General features: G+C 34.8%; 1 protein-coding gene and 1 long non-coding RNA gene across 2 annotated transcripts; one reads left to right on the top strand and one right to left on the bottom strand.

Annotated features, from left to right (window-relative positions):
* The first annotated feature begins 6441 nt into the window (after window positions 1-6441).
* LOC107829255 (uncharacterized) lies at window positions 6442-8324 on the top strand. The gene is made up of 3 exons (XR_012711105.1): window positions 6442-7196; window positions 7474-7546; window positions 7663-8324. It is a non-coding gene; the product is annotated as an uncharacterized LOC107829255 (long non-coding RNA).
* Window positions 8325-17196: 8872 nt separating this feature from the next.
* Window positions 17197-18591, bottom strand: LOC107829248 (uncharacterized). Its single transcript, XM_016656725.2, has 3 exons — window positions 18442-18591; window positions 17362-17632; window positions 17197-17297 (listed from the first exon to the last, which is right to left on the bottom strand). The coding sequence occupies exons 1-3, from the start codon at window positions 18589-18591 to the stop codon at window positions 17197-17199; spliced, it is 522 nt and encodes a 173-aa protein (XP_016512211.1).
* Window positions 18592-25297: the final 6706 nt, after the last annotated feature.

Below are 25297 nucleotides of genomic sequence, written 5' to 3'. Positions count from 1 at the left end.
AACTGTGCCAAAGTCTCCTGAAGAGCTGGAGTAGTGGTAGCAGTAGGCGTATCAGGTGCCTGGACTCCGGCTGGATCTACTGGTGGTACCTCGGCGGCAGCTACCGCAGGTGATCTGGCTCAACCACGTGCGCGTCCTCGACCTCTACCCCGGCCCCGGTCTCTAACGGCTGCAGTAGGGGGCACGGGTGCTTGATCATCTCGGGTACACGTGTCCTCACCATTTGTGAGAGAATAGAAGACAAAAGTTTAGAATTATGATGTCAAAATATCGCACGATAAGGAAAGCAAATGAAGTGGAATTTTACTAACAGTTACATACCCTCTCGTAGATAAGTACATACGTCTCCGTACCGATTAGCGAGACTATAATAAACTGGCTTGTGATCCATGACTCCTATGAACCTAGAACTCTGATACCAACTTGTCACAACCCCGGTTTGCCCTCCGTGAATAATTGTGACGGCACATAGTCTCTACGACTAGGTAAGCCTAAACTTGCAGAAGTAAAACAATTTAAAAATAGAAATAAGGCAATAACAGTGTTAAATGTGCCGCTCAGCATACACCATATTTATATAGATCTCTAAACCAATATCTAAATTCAAGACCCGGAAACCCACAAATCATAAGCTAAGAAAAAGAAATACTACATAGCTCTAACTCTGGAATTTTGTCTAATAAGAACAGAAGAACAGAAGGGCTAAATACTAAAAGCATGAATAGAAAGGGACTTCTCAGTCTGCGGACGCGACAGATGTACCTCAAAGTCTCTAAGCAGTTGCATCTCTCAAGGATGGTAGGCCTGAGTAGCGGTACCTGGACCTGCATATGAAAAACATGCGCATAAGGGGCATGAGTACACCATAGCAGTACTCAGTAAGTGCCAAGTCTAACCTCGGTCGGGTAGTGACGAGTAAGGTCAGGGCCCTACTGAGATTAAATAAATATAAAGATGACAGGATAAGATAAGCAGTACAATTGAGAATCTACAGTAAGAATCTACACAGGATAATAAAAGTACAATAACGGAAACAGAGATGAAGGCAAATCACAAGGAAGTATCACTCATAACAAGATGATAACCGGGGATCTCTTGGTATCCTCAATATATGCTAGGGATCTCTTGGTATCCCGAGGATCTCTTGGTATCCTCAATATAGGCTAGGGATCTCTTGGTATCCTCAATATATGCTAGGGATCTCTCGGTATCCCGAGGATCTCTTGGTATTCTCAATATATGCTAGGGATCTCTTGATATCCCAAGGATCTTTTGGTATCCTCAATATACGTTCCAAGTATCTCTTGGTATCCCGCACCTCAGTTCAGATCATAAATACATATAGGGGATCTCCCGGGATGCCGTCCCGTAATCCCAAAGTAAAAACACACAACAGCAACACAAGAATACCCGATTAAGCTAAATTTCGTACCAAGTAAACAGTTAATTCTAGCCTAACATGCTTCACGTAATGCAATTAAGGCAGTTTAAGCAAATAGGCAATTAAGTCAACTAAACAAACTTTTCTAAACTAGCAACATGCTAAATTCACAAGTAGAATAAAAAAGGAAAAAAGGAACTCAATTGAAATACTTAAGGAAAAACCAAATTTTCAACAATTAGCTCAAGTACGCACTCGACACCTCACGTACAAGGCATTTCAATTATCAAATATATCATATCCTAAGGGGAAGGTCCCCCACACAAGGTTAGACAAGCGACTTACCTCGAACCGACTCAAAGTCAACCTGAAACCACGCTTTTGGCACGAGTACTCGACTCCAAATGGCCCAAATCTATTCAATTCAATTGCATGATGTAAATAACACTTCAAGTACTAATTTTACAATTAAAGTCTAAGCTAATACGCGAAATTATGTAAAATGACCAAAACGCCCTCGGTCCCACATCTCGGAATCGGGTGAAATTTATATTTTCGAAAACCTCGTACTCTCACGAGTCTATAAATAACAAGAACACTGAAATCGGAGTCTAAATGATCCATCAAATCCTCATTTAAAGGCCTCTTAAACTCAAGCCCAAATTACCTATTTTCCCAAATTTCTCACCACTAATTAGGTCTTTAATCACATAAAAATGAGTTATGAAGTCAAGGATGTTACCTCCAAGCGATTCCCCTTTGTTTTCCTCAAAAATCTTTCTCAAAAGCTTCAAATCCGGAAGAAAATGGTGAAAGAGTAGCTCAAATTCGCGAAGGCAACTATTTATATGTTCTACCCAGCGATTTCCGCATTTGCGACCCTGGGACCGCATCTACGGTCCCGTTTCTGCGGAAACTTCGTCGCATCTGCGACTTTCATTTAAATACCAGAAACCGCATCTGCGATTACATTTTCGCAGATGCGACACCGCTTCTGCGGTGTCCCTTCCGCATCTGCGGAACCTGAAGGAAAGGCCAAAATTCGAGCGGCGCCGCTTCTGCGGTCCCCAAACCGCAGATGCGAAAATACCAGGAGCAGCAAAAATACAGCAGCTGCAACATTTTCTAAATTTTCTCTTAACCATCCAAAATCACCCCGAGACCCCCGGGACCTCAACCAAAGGCATCAACATATCCTAAAACCTTATTCAAACTTATACCAATCTTCAAACAACATCAAAACAACCAAAACACATCGGATTCAAGCCTAAGTTTCTAAAATCTTCCGAATTCCACTTTTGATCAAAAACCCAACCAAACCACGTCCGAATGACCTGAAATTTTGCACACACATCCCAAATGACACAACGGAACTACAACAACTCTCGAAATTCCATTCCGACCCTCAGATAAAAATCTCGCTATCGAACCGGAAACTTCAAAAATTCAACCTTCGGCATTTCAAGCCTAAATTAGCTACGGCCCTCCAAAACACAATCTGAATACGCTCCTAACCCCAAAATCACCCAGCGGAGCTAACGGAACCATCGGATTTCCATTCCGAGGCCGTCTTTACACTGTTTCGACTACGGTCAACTTTCCAACACTTAAGCTCTCATTTAGGGATTAGGTGTCCCAAAACTCTCCGAAACTTAAAACCGAACATCCCGACAAATCAAAATAGCATAAATAAACTCGGGGAAAGCAGTTAATAGGGGAACGGGGCGTTAATTCTTAAGACAACCGGTCGGGTGATCACAATTACCATAATTCCAAAATTTTAATATACACCTGATAGTTAACAAAATAAACAGAAAAAAGGCAGCAAATAAAAGTTTTACCTTTAAAAAATCTAAAAAGTCTTTTGTTGGCGAGTCACGTATAGGAGGTTAGAGTATGTAACTTTATAACTTCATTATTTATGTGGAGAGTCGGCATAGAGGGACATAAGTTTGACATCCTCAAATTCTAATAACATGAAATTCGTATATATCAGCAACTCATCTTTTATATATATATATATATATAGAGAGTTAACTGAAACAATAACCTTGCAATAATGGTAGCTCATTTAAATCTGGTAGAAGATGATTTGAGTGGACATTTGAAGTTGACAAATCATATGGCAAATCTTGTTCTTGCAGTGAAATTGGATATTGCGCATGAGACTGGGATGATGAAATGTAGCTATAACTCTTTATGGGTTTACTACGTAATTGACTGAAATGTTGAAAATTTGTTATATCTGTTAATGGTTGTTTTGTTTTCCTTTTGAAAAAGCATTCCATCTGACAGCAGCAGGATCAACAAAATATGAAACTATTAAAAAAAATCATCAAACTATTAAAAGTGGTAAAAGTTAGGGAAACTATCAAAGCAATAAGGGATGTGATGCGAGTAAGTGTTCTCTTTTTATAAATGTACTCCTATGTTGATAGTGCAAAGTGTGTAAAAAGCGGGAAAGAAGGAAGGTTATAATGCATTGACTATCAACATTAGTTCCTGAGTTTATTAAATGAATTTAAGAACAATAAAATTAGTTACTACAAACTACTCTATATAATATGAATAAACTAATCAGAGCGATATAAAAGCCAATAACCATACTCAAAGGTGAGTATAAAATAATTGAAGGTCTGAGATGAATTGTTATTTATCTGTGCTTGCAACTTATGAAAGACAGTATAAAAGCGACTAATTAAGATGACTTACCTATACAACTAATTATCAAAAGAATTTTAGTTTAGAAATGTTAGGTATTTTTAATCATCTTTGTTGATTAAAAAGGTTTTTCATCATATTGATTTAGAGTAAGGTATTTCTTTTATTTTATTCATAAATTACTTTTGTTAAGATCTATGACATATTGATGCTATATTATTTAACATTCTTGCATGTAATATAGATCATTTAGATAAATAATATGCAAGAGCTTTGAATGTACGCAAAGGAAGTAATGTCATCCAAATCACATATTAATAAATGACAGAGGTACATAAGATATTTTTTGATAAGGCAGACGTATATAAGCTATTAAAGGTCTTTTTCTTTCCAAAAATTTTAAGCTTAATACGTATAAGTATATAACTTTATAACCTTATTATCTATATAGAGAGCCTGTACAACGGAGAAAAGTTTGACATTCTCAAATTCTAATAATAAGTTATTACAATATGCAATCAGTATTTATGAACTACATGTTATAGAAATAAAATTAAGTCAAATAATACCTTGCGATAATGGTAGCTCTTTTAAATCCGGTAGAAGAAGATTTGTATGCACATTTGAAGTGGACAAATCAAATCGCAGATCTTGTTGTTATGTAGAATTCGGATACTGTGCCTGAGACTGAGACGATGAAATGTGTGCACAAATCTTTATGGGTGTACTACATAACCGAGTGGAATTTTGTCGATTTATTATGTCAGTTAATGGTTGTTTCACTTTCCCTTTTTCAAAAGCATTCCCTCTGATAGTAGTAGAATCAACAAAGTCTGTAAACCATAAAACAAAATTAGCCCACTGTCAGAAGTCTTCCAGGAAACTATTGAACCGATGACGAATGTCGTGCCATGACATGTTTTACTTATAAATTTATTCCTATGTTCTCAGACCAAAGTGAGTTTAAAGTGTAAAAAAAAGGTTATACTTCGTTGACCCTATTTAAAATCAAGGAATTTAGGAATACTTTAAAATAGTTCCAACAGAGTAATCTATACAGCAAAATCAACTAATCTAAGGAATGTTTAAAGCCAACAACCATCCATAAAGGCAAAAATATGAGTAATGAATAGTTGATCTATTTTGTGGTTTTTCTCTAATTGCAACTGACTAAAGCATGTATAAACGCGGTGAATAAATATGATAGGCCTATATAACTATTGTCAAAAGAACTAAAAAATGCTTTTAGATTCAATAACCGCACAAGAAATATGGGATGGTCAAACAGAACAGAGATGATAACAAATTATATAGAGTGCATAAAGTAAATAATTTTCTCTTCATCATTAGAATGGACACAAATAATATGCTACAACTTTGAATAGTTAAAGAAGCTTAAAGACTTGATCAATAGTTTATGGCATAATAAGGGGGGGGGGGGCAATCAAGCCAGAAGAAGGAAAATCTAATTTACGGCAAAGAAAAGAAAAGAGTACAATTGTACTGTAACAAACGGACTGCATACCATACATATTTGTCTGTTTTTCATATGTCACGATCAGTTTTTAGTGTTAGTAACTTTGAGCAGTATTATATAATTTTATATTAAAAATCTGTAAATATTGATGATAACAGTTCATACCTTTGTTGTTTGAGGAATATTTAGGCCGTTTCTGGTTCCGTATGCATATTCTATTTTTTCTTGCGAGTTCCCTCTGTTTTTCCATGTCAAAGTGCCGTAGAAACAAAATGTGGTTTGAGAAGTTGTAGAGTCTTTTGGAAAAGCAAAGTAAAATTTGGCGGGCTACTTGCCAGCCCTCAGTGTGATGAATCTGATGCACAACAAACTTTATTTTCTGGTGATCTCATCTGATTCAATTTGAACGAATTCTGAAGCAACTACAACAGGCTTGAGAACAACACTATTTCCTAAGAGAAAGTACTGAAAAACCTAAAAGCATGAGATTCTTGGATACATATCACAAAAATTTACAGCCGTTGAGATTGGCAATTGATCAAAATTTTTGGTGAGAAACTGAATTTGGTGTGAGAAGTTGTAGAGTCTTTTGGAGAAGAGAGAGTAGTTGATAATATGCTGCGCCTATTTTTGCATTAGATTGGGGTTTTTGTATTTTAAGTCCTCTTGTTTTGAAGTAATATTTTTATTTTAGTATAACTTTCACGGATAATTTCCACTCATTTTAAGATGAGATTAGAAAAAAATGAGGTTAATTTTAACTCTTTGGTAACACGGTGCAGGCTCTGCAACATGTTGGCATATATTTTGGCCTTTATATACGTAACTTGTCTCTTTCTTTTAACTTTTTAATATTTCTATAAAATAATTATTACTGTTAAAAATCTAAGTGCAGTTTATTTTTCCTTTAATTTTTCAAAAGCAACATGTCAAAAACACTAAGGAAGATAAGTTCAACAGACACACAAATGGAACATATTCCTACAAAAGAACTTCCTTTTTCATAACATTTATTAGTTCAGTTTGATTATTTGATTTATTTAAATCTGAAGTTGAATAATATTGGGTCATACTTATGAACAAAGATTAGAACTTTGTAGCTAACACTTCTGGTTTAGTACTTTTAATTTTGATTAAGGTTTTTGGTATCAACTTCCTAATTAACTACCTGCTATTTCTTCTAGCGTGTGCCTATATTGTGTCTTCAGTTTCTTCTCCTCTTTGAATTGGGGTTGGTTTAATATCTTATTTTCTCTCTTTTGTTTACAACGAGTAAACAAAAGTTCAAATGTTGGAACATAATTTGTCATAAAGTTATGCTTGTTTATTATAATTTCACATGTTATTAATACTCCTTGTAATAGAAGACTTTTGTATTACTGCTATTTTACTTAAACTATGAGCTTGAAGGATGCTTTGATCTGATACTCCAACTATCAATACATATTCATAGACATATAGAGTCACCAGTTATAATATATGTTGCTCTTTGGTGTTAGAAATTTCTCTGTGATATGACTGTTTTTCTAGGTATTTAAGTTTGGCAGCATTAATGGACCAGGGGAAGTTTCTCTTAGCAACCCGGAGGTACAGAAATGGTGCTCGCATTAAATATATAGTATCTCTTGATGCAGACGATTTGTCTCAGAGAAGCAAGGCATATGTTGGGAAGTTAAGGTAAAATGATCTACTCATTTCAACGTGGGAAAGTATCATTTATAAGTGATGATGACTAACTAAAAAAACTATATGACTATAATGGCATGTCGAAACGGCGATGCGCTTGTGCCGTTGGAAAGAGGAGTTACGGAACTACAATATTTAGAGGAAAATAGGTCCAGATTGTTTGTTGATTTATACAGATATCCTTTTGAAATCAGTTATGAAATTCTGATTTTTTTGTTTTTTTACATCTTTGCGTCTCCTGAATAAAAAAAATCATATCTCTATGCAGAAACGCCCAAAGCACGATCCGCTTGTGCCATTGGAAAGAAGACTTACAGAAGTACAATACCACTTTCCAACAGGTCCAGATTCTATGTTGATTAATATACATATTCTTTTGAAATCAGTTATGAATTTTTGGTTTTCTATTTTTTACAGCTTTGCGTATCCTGACTAAAAAAATCATATCTCTATGCAGAAATGCCCACAGCACGATCTGCTTGTGCCGTTGGAAAGAGGACTCATGGAACTAGAATATTAAAAGGAAAACAGGTCCAGATTGTTTGTTGATTTATACAGATATGCTTTTGAGTTTTGAAATCAGTTATGAATTTCAGTTTAAATATTCTCTTTCCGCTCTTTGTTTTGGTGAAAATACAACACATCGGTGGTGAAGATGCATGATGTAAGTTGCTTTTTTTTTTTGGTTCGGACAAGTTAGTCTCTAGAATACAATATTCATTTATGCGCAGATCGATTCAGAATACGTGCGAGGAATTTTCCGTAATTCTATTGATTTGAAGTCGCGAACCACCGATGTTTGTCTGTTTTTATGCGCAGAATTCATGGCATTTCAAATTATTGAAGGTCGCTACTGATAAACAGTCTAAGGTACTGACTGTTGATTGTATATAAAATTGTGTGACAAAGAAGACATAAAAGAGGCGTAGTTAAGAAGATGAATGGGAAGAAGTGGAAGATCCCTGATGGGTGCATTTATAAGCTATGAAAAACATGGTTTAGATGACCTTATGGTACATCAGTTACTGTAAAATTTAAGCTCTTGTGCACTAAGTATTTGGTTTGAATGTGATAAGTTTTCTGCCCAACTTAGACTGTTATCAGTAGTGACCTTCAATAATTTGAAATGCCATGAATTCTGTTGTAAAGTGATTTAATTTACATATGTCTGTAAACATGGCCGATTACAACATGACTGATTACAGATAACAGAATCCAAGCAAATCGCTTTGCGCTTCGGCATATCCATTGCCAGTCACCTGCAACCAGAAGTTCCATTTCTGTTTTAGTTCAATCGGCTTAGAAGCATTTTTAATTCAAATAAAACTTTTGCAGCAGCCAAGATTATGGCAAAAAGGGCTTGGAAAAATCATCCCTGGCAGTAGATTCAAGTCCACAACAGGGTATTACCATTTTCCTAAAAAATCGAGCAATAATCGTTAAACACATGCTTAGTTCAACCTCTAATCGATGGTGTAATCAAAAATAATTTGCATCATTTCTTGACTTCCTTGTGGACACAATATTCGACAGACTCTTGAAAGGATTAATAAAACAGTAGTTCAATTCCATCGTTATATTTATGTAGGTCGAACCTGCCATGCTAGTTCCAGCCATTGTCAATCTATCAACAAAAATGAGATAGCTTCATCCTCACATCAATTCAAGGCTACCAATCAAACACCAAAGCTTCACGAGGCAGCAATCTATATAGCTTGATGGAGAAATATATCAACCAAGAATGGAAAAGAGTTTCTCGACCACATATAGAACAAATGTAACAGTGAAATGGGTCAAAAAAATAACAAACACGGGCAAGTAGCCTCTCCACTGACAAAAATTATCTATGGAGTAGTAGAAACTAATGGATTGTCTTATGTAAATAAAAACGAAAAGGCAATACCATAAAATACCATGAAAAGCTTCAAATTACTTGTCCATAACTATTGAAATTTCAAAACAAACTAAACCGGAAAAGTTCAGTAGCAGGAAAAACATGAAATGATACAAATATTTTGTTCATAACTAATAAAACTACTAAACTAACTTATAAGACCGTTTTTGATTTCTCCAACTGTTACATATGCAAACACCTTACGCTGTTTTCTTCTTCTTAAACACTCTCTTGATCTTATTTCCAGACAACTGTACATTCGGATCTTCTTCAACCATTGTTGCAGCATTAACTATACCTATCTTGGCAGGTGCGTTTGCAATATCGATCAACTCGTTATCTTCAGTAGAGCCCTACAAATTTAAAAATAAAATAAAAAATGAAAATCAGTAGTAAACCTTTACTTCCTATTGCTTTGTTCAAAGCAAACCTATTAGAAGAAGGTTCATTTGATGCTGCTTTTGATGGATGTGACAGTGTATTCCATACACCATCTCCTCTTTGCTACTCTGTTACAAACCCACAGGTGCATTCCATTCTCATAAAATTTGATTTTGTAAATGCTTACCCTTCATTGTACGTAATGCTGAGAAAAGCCCAAAATATAATGGTTAGAAGTATGGAGATCTGTTGTGATTCTCAGATCAATATGAAGATTATTTGGGAGGAAAAACAACTCTATTTCACAAGAATAGAATTACAGAGAATTTACACCAAGAATTTCTCTCTACAAAAAAACCTCACCAAACTCTCTTTTTGTTCTCACAATCTCTTCCTGGATTGTATTTCAATCTCTCTGGATTGATATTTTTGTGTAAAACATAAGGCTCTATTTATAGCCTTAAAGAAGGTGGTTAATGGTTGAATTCTTCATTCAACAATGGAGGCTTCAACAATGGTGGGCTTCTAGAATTGGTAGTTGGTAGCAGCTGAACTTATCAATTCTCCCCCTTCAGCTGCATTCCAACACAGCTACTATTTGAAAGTTATTCCAACTATGTCTCTGCACAGCTCTAACTTTTCTTGAGTGACCACCTTTGTTAACATGTCTGCTAGATTCTCCTTCGTATGGATCTTCACTAGTTTCAACAGTTGTTGATCCATCACCTCGCGTATCCAGTGATAGCAAATGTCGATGTGCTTTGTCCGAGAATGATACATTGAGTTTTTGCTTAAATCAATTGCACTTTGACTATCACAATGTATCTTATACTCTGTTTGATTTATCCCTAGTTCTTGGAGAAACCGCTTTAGCCACAACATTTCTTTTCTAGCTTCCGCTACAGCAATATACTCTGCTTCAGTTGTGGATAGTGCAACACACTTCTGCAATCTTGACTGCCATGACACAGCTCCCCCTGCAAAAGTATAAACATATCCTGAGGTTGATTTTCTTCCATCAGGATCTCCGGCCATATCTGAATCTGTATAGCCTTCCAAGACTGGATCAGCCCCCCCAAAGCACAGACATGATTTTGAAGTACCTTTAATACCTAAAAATCCACTTAATTGCCTCCCAATGTTTCTTTCCAGGGTTAGAAAGAAAACGACTTACCACACCTACCGCATGTACGATATCTGGCCTCGTGCAAACCATGGCATACATCAGACTTCCAACTGTTGAAGAATATGGAATTGTAGACATCTCCTCAATCTCTTTCTTGGATGAGGGGTACAAACTCTTGCTCAACTTGAAGTGATTTGCCAAAGGGGCACCTACCGGTTTGGCATTACTCATATTGAACCGTTTGATCACCCGTTCAATGTAATTTTCTTGAGATAGCCATAACTTCTTGTTTCTCCTATCTCGAGTTATCTGCAATCCCAAAATATGTTGAGCTGGACCTAAGTCTTTCATTTCAAAGAACTTAGAGAGTTCTTTCTTCAACTGTCTAATTTTTGTTGCATCTTGTCCGATGATCAACATGTCGTCTACATAAAGTAGAAGTACAACAAAATTGCCATCCAAAAATCTCTGAATGTAAACACACTAATCTGCAGCAGTCCTTTTATATCCTTGACTTACCATAAATGAGTCAAACTTTTTGTACCACTGCCTCGGTGCTTGCTTTAGGCCATATAAACTTTTCGTAAGCTTATAGACGAGGTTTTCTTTTCCTGAAACCTCAAAACCTTCCTGCTGCTCCATATAGATTTCTTCATTTAGATCACCATGAAGAAATGTTGTCTTGACATCCATTTGTTCAAGCTCCAAATTCAAACTGGCTACCAATCCAAGGATGATGCGGATTGAAGTCAATTTTACAACTGGTGAAAATATTTCATCAAAGTCAATTCCCTTTTTCTGTAAGAATCCTTTGACTACTAACCGGGCTTTGTGCTTCACCACCTTTCCTCTGCTATCTTTCTTGGGCTTGAATACCCATTTACTCTTCAGTACCTTCTTTCCTTGTGGAAGTTTCACAATCTCATAAGTGTTGTTTTTCTGTAAAGAGTTCATCTTTTCGGTCATTGCTTGCAGCCATTTTTCTTTATCTTTATGAGATATAGCTTCATGGAAACTCTCTGGTTCTCCATCTTCAGAAAGTAGAATATACTCGGTTTCTGGGTATCGAGTTGATGGAATCTGACCTCGTTCAGATCGACGAGGTTGTTGATTATTAGCTTCAGGAGGTGTACCATCATCGTTCCCCTGTGATGGTTCTGTAGTTTCCTGAGGGGTTTGTGCCTCCCCCTGCCAAACATCCTCCTGTTCTGCTTCTGGTACTGCTTCATGCTCCCCCATGCTATTTGTGTCAAACTGCAATGGTAGTGGATCTGGACCAACTTTTTGGGCACTGGAACCTCTTTCATAAGACATTGTGGGCTTTTCAATGTCTTCAATTGTCTGGTTTTCGTGGAATACAACATCCCTACTTCTGATCACCGTCTTCTGTATTGGATCCCATAATCTATACCCAAATTCTTCATCTCCATAGCCTATGAAGATACATGGTATAGTTCTACCATCAAGCTTCTTCCTGAGCTCCTTGGATACATGTGCATGTGCTAAACAACCGAATACCCTTAAGTGAGAATATGAGGGATTCTTACCAGACCATATTTTCTCTGGAACCTCAAAATTCAACGGGGCTGATGGTGACCGGTTGATTAGGTAGCAGGCGGCGCGAACAGCTTCTCCCCAGAAAGGGTTAGGCAGCTTTGCCATATTGATCATACTTCTGACTCTTTTCATAATTGTCCGATTCATTCTCTCAGCTACTCCATTGTGTTGTGGGGTGTGTGGGACCGTCTTTTCATGTCGAATCCCTTGTTTCTTGCAATAGGAATCGAACTCCTTGGAAGTATACTCCCCTCCATTATCTGAGCGAAGGCATTTTAATTTCTTTCCCGTTTCACGCTCTACCATGGCATGAAATATCTTGAAATAATCAAAAGCCTGGTCCTTTGTCTTTAAGAAGTACACCCACACCTTTCGAGAAGCATCATCAATGAAAGTCAGAAAATACATATTGCCGCCAAGTGACTTCTCCTCCATGGGACCACAAATATCAGAGTGTACCAGACTGAGTAACTCTGATTTTTTGGTTGAAGAAAATGTAAAAGAGACTCTATGTTGCTTTCCGAATAAGCAATGATTACAAGGGTCTAAAGCAACATTTTTGTCCATTCTGATAAGCTGCTTTTTCGTTAGAATTGATATCCCCTTTTCACTCATGTGACCGAGTCTCTGGTGCCACAGGTTTTGAGACGCCTCTTTTTCCATAACATTGAGGCTATCTGAACATACCTTCACATGAGTTTTATATAAGTTGCCACAAATAAGTCCTCGAGCGAGAATCATAACCCCTTTCAGCAATTTCCATGTGCCTTTTCGGAAATAACTTTCATAGCCCTGTTTGTCAAGAGTTATACCTGATATTAGGTTTAGACGAAGATCTGGCACATGACGGACATCCTTCAATATCATTGTACTCCCGATATTTGTTTGTATTTTGATATCACCAATTCCAACTATCTCACAGGAAGAAGTGTTCCCCATCTTCACTACTCCAAAGTCTCCTGCTTTGTATGTTGTGAAGAAATCTTTTCGGGATGTGGCGTGGTATGATGCTGCAGTATCTACCACCCATTCGTTTTCTTCTTGACTTGAGACGTGAAGGCATGTCTCTTCTTGGATGGAACAAATGGTTACCTCTCCGTGGGTAGTGACTAATGCATCTCCATCCTTCTGCTTCAACTGCTCCTTCTCCTTATGCAATTTTCTGCAGTTCTTCTTTAAATGGCCCTTTATTCCACAGTGGTAGCACACATATGATGACTTCCTACCATCTGTGGATTTTCCCCTACTCTTGCTTCTGCCTCTCCTCTTATCTTGACTTCTTTCTTGTTGTCTCCCTCTTTCTGTAATAAGGGCATGCGACTCACCATGATCGATGTCCTTTCTTCTGACTTCTTCATTAAATAAGGCATCTTTAACCATAGACATGGTCAGATTTCCACTAGGAGCTGAATTACTGAGAGAGACTACCAGCGTCTCCCAGCTATCAAGAAGAGAACTAAGAAGTAGTAGGGCTTGCATGTCATCCCCGAGCGGCATGTCAACAGACGATAATTGATTTATCAAGCTCTGAAACTCACTGGTATGCTCGGTAATTGAAGTTCCGTGCTTTAACTTCAAATTTACCAAACGCCTCTTCAACAAGGCTTTGTTCCTAGCGGTCTTGGCTTGATACATCCCTTTTAACTTCACCCAGAGGGCATACGCATCTGTCTCTTGTGCAACATGATGAAAAACGCTATCGTCAATCCATTGTCGGATTTGACCGATAGTTTTTCTGTTTAATTTCTTCCACTCTGCTTCTTTGGTGGAATCGGGGTTCCTACCATTTGCTTCTATGGGATCAAACAAATCTTTACAACTGAGGAGATCTTCCATCTGAGGTCTCCACAATGTGTAATTTGTGGCAGTAAGCTTTATCATAACTCCAGATGATGATGACTCTTCCATTATGTCTTTAAAATGGCTTGGTCAAAATTTTGGAGCAAAATCTCACCAAACGGAACTCACCAATGCATCCGGAATGGTGAAAAATGGTAGGATTGACTCTTCTTGGGTCAAAATAGGGCCTCTAGAAAATTTTCAAAATTTACACCAAACTTTTGGAATTAAATCGAAAATATACTGAACTTGTGGGGCAGATTTATAGTTTCAGTAACTTCAGGGGTTATTTCATAAATTTCTAAAAAATTTATGATGACTGGGCGCTGACTAGATGCTGACGTGGCGCTGACTAGATGTTGACGTGGCGCTGACTAGATGTTGACGTGGGGCTGACTATATGTTGACTGGATGCTGACGTGGCGCTGACTGGGCAGTTGCTATTCATCATCTTCTTCCTTGGGCAGAAGAAAAAAAATTGTCATAACTTCTTCGTTTTAGCTTTGTTTAGCCTACGGAAAATTGCGTTGAATTCGTATCGACGCAAGGAATCTAATGAAATGATCAAAACACACCGAAGATCACGTTTTCGAAAAACGTAAATCCGGGTTGAAATTTTCAGTGTTCCGATATTTCTCGATGAACACAAAATCGAGGGCTCTGATACCACTTGTTGTGATTCTCAGATCAATATGAAGATTATTTGGGAGGAAAAACAACTCTATTTCACAAGAATAGAATTACAGAGAATTTACACCAAGAATTTCTCTCTACAAAAAAATCTCACCAAACTCTCTTTTTGTTCTCACAATATCTTCCTGGATTGTATTTCATTCTCTCTGGATTGATATTTCTGTGTAAAACATAAGGCTCTATTTATAGCCTTAAAGAAGGTGGTTGGTGGTTGAATTCTTCATTCAACAATGGAGGCTTCAACAATGGTGACTTCTAGAATGGGTTGATGGCTTCAACAATGGTGGGCTTCTAGAATTGGTAGTTGGCAGCAGCTGAACTTATCAAGATCAACATCTTTATTATCTTAATATCCATACACATATATAAGTAGGTGTCATGGTAAAGGACAAATAAAAATTAGCAATGTATTTACCTCGCATTCCTTCTCTCCATCTACGCCTTGATCAGTATTGAAGTCAGGGTCCTATCAAACGTTAAAAAATAAATGAGTTTGAAAACAGAGTAAAAAATTGGCAGTTTAACAGAAATGCTAAACTTAAATATGTTATGAAGTTTGTGAGCGAAGATCACATACGGTGAAATTATCTGAAGGTGGAGCAGGACTATATTTCTGTATCAGGTGGTCATCATCGGTAAGCTTAACAACACTATAAGCTTCATCTTGCAAACGAAGGTTCGAGCTCTTGACAATAACCTTAAACATGAATTTTCTCTGAAGAATATTATTCAACTCCATTGGACAGGAAGGCTTATCAACACCGCCAGTATTCTAGAACCAAATTTTGCGTTACAATTTTTTTTAAGTAAAATATATGAATATAAGTAGTTGATATACCTCAAGTAATCCTTCCTTCAATTCATTTGCAAACTTGCCTATGAGAAATATGGCTTCGCGGTCCCAGAGCAATAGTGAAACAGATGCAGTAGTGTCCATGACCCTAACCCGAAGCCTGTACCTAAATACACATTTGATTTGAGATACAAATATATGTTTTGATGGATTAAGGAAATAGAGCTTTTGTGATTACCTATTCACAGCTGAGTAATCTTCATTTTTACATTTTGGGTTTGGGCAAGAATAAACGTCCTTCTTTTGACACTTTTTGCAGCTGATATACGACCACCCTCTTTAGAGTTCTAAATGTTCAATACTTGCAACAATCCAACAGGAACCTTCCTGTTTAATAAATTTATAAAACTTTATATAGCGAAGTTGTGAGATAGCGTATATGTGCGAATCGGGATTGATATAAATTAGGAATATTTTATATTAGAAATATTATGGTTTTCATCCATCAGCTGCTAAATGCCAACTGATAGTTGAAGATATAAAGCATGATTTGTGGTAAAACATATGTTACATACAACTTACTTTTACAAAGATTAAAGAACGTAGTTAAACTTAGTGAATGACCAACTACCAATACATATTCATAGACATATAGAGTGACCACATATAATAGGTTGGTCTTCGGTAATATTATGTGTTTCTCAGTATTTATCTTTGGCAGCATTAATGGACCAGGAGAAGTTTCTCTTAGCAGCCCGGAGGTACAGAAATGGTGCTCACATTGAACATATAGTATCTCTTGATGCAAATGGTTTGTCTCAGAGAAGCAAGGAGTATGTTGGGAAGTGAAGGTAAAATGATCTACTCATTTTAATGTGGGAAAGCATCATTTATAAGTACTTAAAAAAGGATGGTCAGAGTTATAAAAAGGTTTGGTTTAGCAATACAAAAGTTTACACAGTAAACAGTACCTATAAACTGGCAAAATTTTATAGCATAATTAATTTTTCTTATACAGCAATACAAACAATGAAAAAAGGTTTCAGGATTTTTAAATTTTCTCAAAATAGATAAAACATATTAGCAAAATAGTTATAATTATGCGCAAGATAGTTTACTTACTTCCATAGACTCCACTAATTCGCCAATTGTTTTAACTTGAACAACACCTTTTGCTAATTCATCCGAGACGGAGTAGCTTTGTTGAGAGATGGTTTGAGTCAACCTTTGAGAGTAATTATCTCAAACAGAAAGTAAATTGTATTAAAGAAAGAGTAAAACAATCAGATGTATAGTTCAAAAAATAAATTTAAGTATAATTGGTGGGGAAAATATGTATATTAAACCGTGTTTTAAACTCCTCTGATTGAGGAAAATTTGGATTAATCCACAGCTTCGATGTATTCCAAGTATTACGCACAGAATATGAATTTGTGAAACAACATATGTATTAGATGTAATGAATAACCTTTCACCAAATAAAGACATGTTAATACTATAATTTTACCTTGAAATTTATGTGCTTTGATAAGCTGCATAACAATAGGTTGATTGTTAGAACTTAGCAGGTGAGGTACAATTTCATCAATAAATTCGCCCCAGAATTTAGCGGACAACTTGTTCCTCCTAACAAATAAAAATAGATATATAAATTTTAGTTGATGGAATTGCCAAATCCATTAATAAGCAATAGATTGAGTGTTTATTCTTACTCGTCATCTTCTAGTTTGACATTCATAAACTTCCTAGAAACTCCAGCTTGTATGTGCATTTTTACCTCACTAAAATCGACGATTTCTCCCATCACATCTAAAGAATAAGAAGATATTAAAATAAGAGGCAAAAAAAGATCATTGGTAAAAGTTACTTTTACCGAATAATTCAGTAACGTCCACGTCAACCTTATTTATCAATTGATCATATGGCCGTAGATCAAAGATATTCATTGGGAAAAGTGGATCAGATGTTTCAGCCACTGTTGTCCGTTGAGTAAATGTGAGCCTTAAGTTATGTTTTGTGGTTTTGAACTTCTCTTTATTTTGACAAACGATAAAGTTCGCCATAACATATAATCCAAGCTCATTAAGTTGTGTTTTGAAAAGATGCAGCACTGACTTGCCAATAGAAGCTTGTATCTGATCGCCCTTCAAAGAAATCACATGAAATACATACATATAGTTGAACTTACAACGAACAACTCAAATATATTTTTCTAAAGATAAGTCAATGTGAAAATTCATCGAGCTAATAAGTTGGAAAGAATTGCATTCGGATGTTACGTTCTGGTAGTTGGCTATGTAACAGGTCCCTCTAGCGTTTACTGAATGCTTTAGTTTTGGCAAAGATTAAATTTTGAAACTGATGGTAAAAATTTTGAACTAAAAAGAAACTCTGTTTAAGCAGAAGTCAGGCAAATCTGCAAATAGTGACAATTCAATCAAGAAAGTAGCATTAATAAATGTATGAAGAATATAACAACAAATTCAGATTTTGCAACTTAAAAAATAGAGAAGCAAAACGAATTAGCATGTAAAAAAAAATTGATTTTTAATACCTTTTCATCTCGGAGAACGACAGTTTTGATATTTTTTCTCTTAAAAATCAAAGAACTTGGTATTTTCAATATTGTTTCGATAAAAACAGGTAGAGAGATTCAAAAGAAGGAAGAAATAAGCAAAATAGCAAAAAAGTTAAGAACATTCAGAGAGAGAACGGCTAAGTACAAAAACAGTGCAAGCAAAAAAGAAAACCAACATATATTTATATATACTGTTGCAATGAAAATATTGTAAGACAAAAAAAAGTGAATTGTTGTAGTATCTTCTAATCTTGAAGAACCAATCGAGAAAGTTGCTTTAAAAATGTGTGAAGAACATAACAACAATTCCAGATTTTGCAACTTAAAAATAGAGACGCAAAACAAATTAGTAATTAAAAAATTAATTTTTAATACCTTTTCATCTTGTAGAACCAATTTAATGGAGAAAGTAGTGTCTGAATTGTAACGATCCGGGACTTCCCACAGACGAACAACCCGAACTTTCAACTTCCATTGTATTTTCGAAATTGTTATATCCTTGATGAAATCAGTATGAGTAGCCATAATTTGCAGAATCCTTTTGTTTTGTTGAATTTCTGATAAACGCCTGCCTTTGGTTTATGTATAGAGTATCAATGGAAGATTCATAAGTTGGTATAGTCAGTTTTGAGCAGTTCAAGCTGGTTACTGATCGTACGTAGGTTTAGATAGCGTAGGTTTAGATAAAATCTAAAAAACGTGTGCATTCACGTTCACATGTAGATACGGTTACTTGTTTAAAAAAAAACCTAAAAGACTTAGTTGACAAAAGTAGAGTAGTGAATAATTTCGAAGATTTTTTCCCAAACAGAAGTCTAATAGATAGATTCGTCTTTTAGTTGAACTAGTATATTACCCGCGCGATGCGCGAAAAATATTAGATGAAAAATTATAATCTTATTTTTAGATAAATGTAAAATTTACGAATATAGTTAAATAGAGATAGTTGGCACAATGACAAACGTAAAGTTCTTACTTTTATATAGTACTCGCTTAATACGCAAATGTTGCAAAGTAAAGAAAACAAAAATTAAAATTTGAAACTATTTTATAGTATTATTTATGCGTTCATCACAGTAAAGCATAATTAGCTTAACATAAGTATGACCGAAGAACTTATCTAAAGCATAATAGTTGTAGCATGGATCCTTTATTTTGCTTGTTAATAATATCTAGCATCTGACACTTGTTATAGTTTTCGTCATGCGTAAAACATTATGTAGTATAGCAACTCCACTCATATAGGCCCTTGGTATCCTAATCAATTAGAAATAAACTAAAATTGCTTAGAAAATTTCCAAAAATAAAGCAATGAACAATTTGTTTTTTAGTTTTTCAACGTTTATACTTTTGATATTTCTATGTCTTCCCATCAACTTTCAGCCACATATGTCATGGCAAACTCGCGCGAGTTTTGATCATATATCTTTAGCATAGTCTTGCACCTCTTGATAAAGTTACAAACTGCTTAATAAACTTGATTAGACGCACACATAAAACACACACATAAATTTTGCCCATATGAATTTCTATTATCATAGAATGATTGTAAAGTTTGGAGCATCCGATTAATGGGTGAAAAGGTGAATCGTGGCAGAATGATAATGTGAATAGAGGGGACATAAACCTGCATCTTCTCGAGCGAATCATCTTGTTGCACTCTGTAATTGAACATTCGAACGTACACACATACATATACCAACAAAGTAGCGATACCGGAAGATATGGCTTCATACCTTTGTTCGTACCATCCATATCACATAATATATAGTCCCTCGGTTCCAAATTGTATAAGGGTTGACCTACTTGGGGAGTCAAACATCTTTATCTTTGATTCAATTTCAAGCATATATTATTCGAGTAATTTTTAATAGAATTTATATATTTAAAAATTATATAAAAAGTACTAAAGTCTACATAATTAATCATTCACAATGTATGAAAGAGTTGAAGAAAATCATAGTCAAAGAAAGAGTTGTTTGACTCTCCAAATAAGTCAACTCTCATATAAACTGGGACGGAAGGAGTAGCTAAACATTAATTTTGTCTATTAAATCAAAGACTCACTTTCTCTCATTGCGTGTTTTTAAAGTTGGGATTTAAGATTATTTTCCCAATAAATCAATCAGGAACATGAGCACACAATACTGAGTAACACATATATTGAAAAGAGTAATTTATCATAGGTGCATGGCCTTTCTTTATTTAGTCCTAAGCTCCCTATAGGAGTCTTAGAGTTATTTGGTTAAATAATTGCTATTTAGAGTCAATAATTGTGTTGCAGATTCTTACTCATCATTCTATTTTTTCTTCACCAAGTTATGCGAATCAATGAGTTTGGTTAACCAACTTTTTAAAATTTGTGTCAACAATATCTTTTGTGATACACTTCTTCTAGTTTTGATACAATTTTCTTTAAACTTTGAAATTTCGAGCTTTTTGAGAGAATACAAATCTTGGTGGTTAGCACGTAGAAATTCTTGTTTGTATCGTCACTATATTTTTCTGCCATGAGTCATTCTCAAGTACCTTTTTTCATTTTTCTATCTCCTCCTGAATTTGACCATCTATATTAATAAATGAAGTTAGATAAAACATCGATGATGGCATGAAATGACCAACTCCAAGTCTACAACAAAGTTTTTAATCTCATCAGCAAAGTTCACCTGAGCATCTGCATCAGATTTTGACTCATATTAAAAGATAGTTTGCAAAGTGTTAAATCCTCAAATAACAACAATTATCTCCTAGCCAAATCTATCAAATATAGATGTTACTGAATATTTCTCTTTTCATAAGAGAATTTCTAAACATCTTGATCATTTAGTTGTGAAGTTGGAAGTTTTTTAATTATTATTATTCTCGAGAAATGCTTATTCGTAAGAAGATAGTATGATGCTATAATTTAAAGTGATTATGTAATATTTCTTACAATTAGAGATTTGTAAATGAAGAATAAGCATAAGAAGCAACACTTAATATGCAAATTTGAAAATGTAGAAGAAAAATGCACAAATTGGTTAATTGAAGGATGCACAAAATCGACAGTAGAATGAACACAATCATTTTCTTTGTCATATGAAATATTTTTCTTTTTCAGTTGTAGCAAATCTTAATCTTCTTTATTAAATGGTTTAACTTTATCGATGGTGATAATCCCATATTGCGCCTAAAATTAAACAAAAGAAAAAAAATTAGTTTATTTAGAGGAAGAACGAAGATAGATCCACAAAAGATGCAGTTAAAATAAGAGGAGATTTTAAGCCAAATAACGTTAGTAAACACATAAGAATTTGGGCAACATCTTGCTGTAGAAACAAAAATATAAACACAATAAACAAAATTTAAAATGTAAAGGAGGTGAAGAAGTGTTATTTACAAAAAATAAAGCTCCCTTATCTATATGCTTGCTTTCGATGTAGAAGAGAGTTCTCTTAGAACCTTGGTTGTTCGACGTTTCCTTATACAAATCAACCCGTTCTTCTATCCTAGTCATAGCATAGAGTAATAATTTCTTCTCTATTACGACAATTATCCTCTAAGAAACAGGTAGAGATAAAATGAAAGGATTTATTGTAAATGTGTTTACAAAGATGATAGTTATTTAATTTGTGTTCTCGCTCCTTTTTTTTGCCGTGTAATGTCCTATATTTCAGTGTGCATGTATGCAAGTGGTTCTGTGCAAGTGAACGTGCAAGTGAAATGGGCAATGGGAAGTGAGAACGTGAGTTAGAGGATTTGATTAGTTTTCCTCTATTTTATCATTATTTGTTTCAAACTTTTTTTATATATATTATATTTTCAAACTCCAAAATTTTTGGAGCTTTGTCCCGAAGTGCCACTTGGCTAATTGTGGCTATGCCACTTGGTTCAATATGGTGCTTTTTTCCTCCCCTTTTAATTAGATATAGATATATTTTGGTTTTAAAAATGAGAATTTTTCTGGTGATGACACTTATCATCCCATCTTTGTTTTGCCTCTCCTATTATATATAGATAGAAAATATAGAATTTATTTTCAATATAAAGTTTTAATTTTTACATTCTTTACTATGTTTGTTGTGATTCTTAAATTTTCAGGGTTAATAAATAATTTTAAAAAGTATAATATCAAATATGTAAATTAATTTTTAAAATGTATTTCACTACATTCTCGCAACGTCTGAAAAAGTAAATTTAATGATTTAGACTTGGAGTAATATATTTTTTTAATTTAAGGTTTAGTAAATAATTTTAAAAAAATGCCCAAAAAGAGTTTGAATCCAACGTGGGAGTCCATGTTGTAGTTAAGTGGAAAGGTTCAAAAAATTCAAATTATTTTCTATTTTAAATTATTTTTGAATTTCCAAATGTATTGGAAGTTTGTACTAAAATTTAACACTTGTTGATTGTGCCACTTGGCATTCTAATATTGTTTTGTCTTTCCTATTCTATATAGATAGATTTCATACTTTATTTATTTTTAGTAAAGACAAATCTTATACATTTAGACATTAAGAAAAATAAAAGTGGTCTTAATTATTTAATATTCAAATTTTAATACTACAAAATTTTACTATTCAAATGTGTGTTCAAAGAAAGTCTTAATTCTAATAGACATCTTAACGTTTAAAATTATATTCAAATTCAAACATTTTAATCTTTAGAGAATAATTAGTGCATCTAACTGGTCTTTGATTTTACTCTGCCAAAACAAAAAAGAATTAAAACCAATCTGGAAAGACATAAATTTTGCAACTTCGCCGAACTAAATCCTAGTTTCATTATTTATTTGCCTCTTATGCAAAAGGGGTTTCTCATTCAGGAAATCATCTTTTTACTGTCTACTTCCATGTTTTAGCAATTGTTGAAGGAATTTCAGGAAGACACCAAAATCCGAGACAAGAATTTGGAATTCTATGTGACTGACTACTGACTAGTTGCTCCAAGCTCTTCACTTGCATTTGCTATTTTGTGGGGTAGGAACCAGATTGGTGAATGTTGCACCTGTTGTCGGCAAGATATGTGACACCTCACAAGTTGACTAGTATTCAACCAAGAGACATTTCATTGGACCGTTACAATGCTCGTTTAACAGTGCAAGTACAAGTGAATAGGTAAGAAGTAGAAACCCCATATTGATCCATTATTTTGAATTAAAGAATTCAAAATCAATCAAATCGGATTCGAACTTATGACCAATCGGTTAACAGTTGACCGCTCTAGTACTACTGAGCTACTAAGAACAATAGAAGCTGAAGTCCATCAATAGCACTTTAGCTTTTTCAATGTATCGTCTTTCTTTTGATTTATCCTCGGCTGGTTGATATTACAATACGTCAGTTAGTTAAGATTCGACATAGCAATTTTTTCTTGAAATAACACGATGGAGAGAAAGTCCATATGTTTGATAAGGGATTGAGCTGCCCTGTTTGGAGATCAGAGTTATTAAGTAGAGATTTTCTAAGTTGTTTGCATAGTAACTGACTGTTTGCTGTGAATTTTCCAGATTATGAGCAAAAATGGAAGAGTGGATGCATCCAAGTAACTGTCTTTTATCATTAATTTGAGAAAAAATAAGATGGTATGTAACACTTCATATGGTGCGCCAGTTTTTCTACTGTTCAAAAAGAGTATAGAACTAACTATATATATCTTGCAACTAGGAAAATGGACATCGTCGTTCAATTGACGGACTTCTCTCTTTCTTCTTGCTTTCGCGTTTGTTCTTTGTTATTTGTTGTGACCCTTTCGTCTTTGAGACTCTTCTTCGTAAGGAAGTTTTCAATAGCATAGACTTGAAAGTGTTATCACAACATTTACGACTCAAGTGCTTCTTCATGCCACCTTATATATTAAGCAAGAAATAATCGTCTTACAAATTTGTCAACAAGTACTAGCTGTCTACAAGTTATATTGCACATGGAAAGTTACTTTTTAACTGCATAAATAAAAAGACTTTCAAGAAAATTACAAATGTACTGTGTAATTAAGGAGGGTCTTACAAAAGCTTCCGATAGTCAGATAGTCGATACTAGTTATTTTTTGGTTATCCCCGATTATCAAGAAAAGAATTGGTCAACTTAGTGAAGCAAGTCTCCACGCTGATCTATTTATTCTGATTATCGATGTAACATTTTTAATGGCTATCGCAGTAGTCATTTGAGAATGATTAGCATCGCAAACACGTCCACTGGATCCATTGAACTGTAACTATGCTGAGGTTTAATTAGGACAAAAGAAATTCTTGTGACATACTCGGAAAATAGTATTATAGTAGTTCATTCAAATAAAAACATGTGAGTAGGGGTGTTCATGGTTCGGTTTGGATAGATTTTTCCCTAAAAAGAAACCAAACCAAGTAAGTTGGGTTTTCAAATATTAGAACCAAACTAAACCAATTAAATCGGTTTTTTCTCGATTCGGTTTATGTCGGTTTTCGGTTTTCTATTATTTGTCGGTTTTTCCTTAAATATAAGACATATACTACCAAACACATATTTCAGCGATCACATTTTCAACGTAACACTATCAAATCAATTGCCCGTTGAAAAATCTATTATTTACCAAGATATGTTGATGATAATTGAATCAAATAGTGATGAATAATTTATGGACTCAATTAAAAATATATTATTTTTAACATGAAATAGATTCTTACATGTAACAAAAGAAAACTACTAATTAAACTAGAATGTAAAGGTAAAGAATTGTACTAAAAGTGCGGTTAATATTTACTATAAAACTTCGTATAAAAGTACACATATATAAAATTTTTAAAACTTCGTATAAAAGTATACATATATATAGGTGTAATAATAAACTTAAAATAGCTACTCCTACATTTGGTTTGGTTCGGTTTTGTTTTAATTAAAACCAAAACCAAACCAAATTTGATCGGTTTTTAAATTTCAAAACCAAAACCAAACCAAACCAAACAAAAAATCGGTTTTTTGGTCGGTTTGATTTGGTTGTGAGTTATTAAAGGCGTATAGGCATTTGGCTAGATAAGTTTTAAATTTCTTTTTCTTTCTTTCTAAAGGAAACGTTCACACAAAATCATCCCAAAGAAAGATATATTTCAAGTTCTCCAGCCCTTGGAAATTCGGCACATTCAGAGATATAACACGAGGGCAAGGCAAAGTGCTTCTGCTACAACAGATGCAATTTTAATTGCCTTGCAATACCCCCTTTATCAACTGGCGGACAAACAGACGGAGAACATGGCACAGTAGCCAGATCCAACCCCAAG

The sequence above is a fragment of the Nicotiana tabacum genome, chromosome 1, assembly GCF_000715075.1.
Source record: "Nicotiana tabacum cultivar K326 chromosome 1, ASM71507v2, whole genome shotgun sequence".
NCBI lineage: Eukaryota > Viridiplantae > Streptophyta > Magnoliopsida > Solanales > Solanaceae > Nicotiana > Nicotiana tabacum.
Note: the sequence above shows the minus strand (reverse complement) of the source record. Positions and strands in the feature narration are given on the sequence as shown.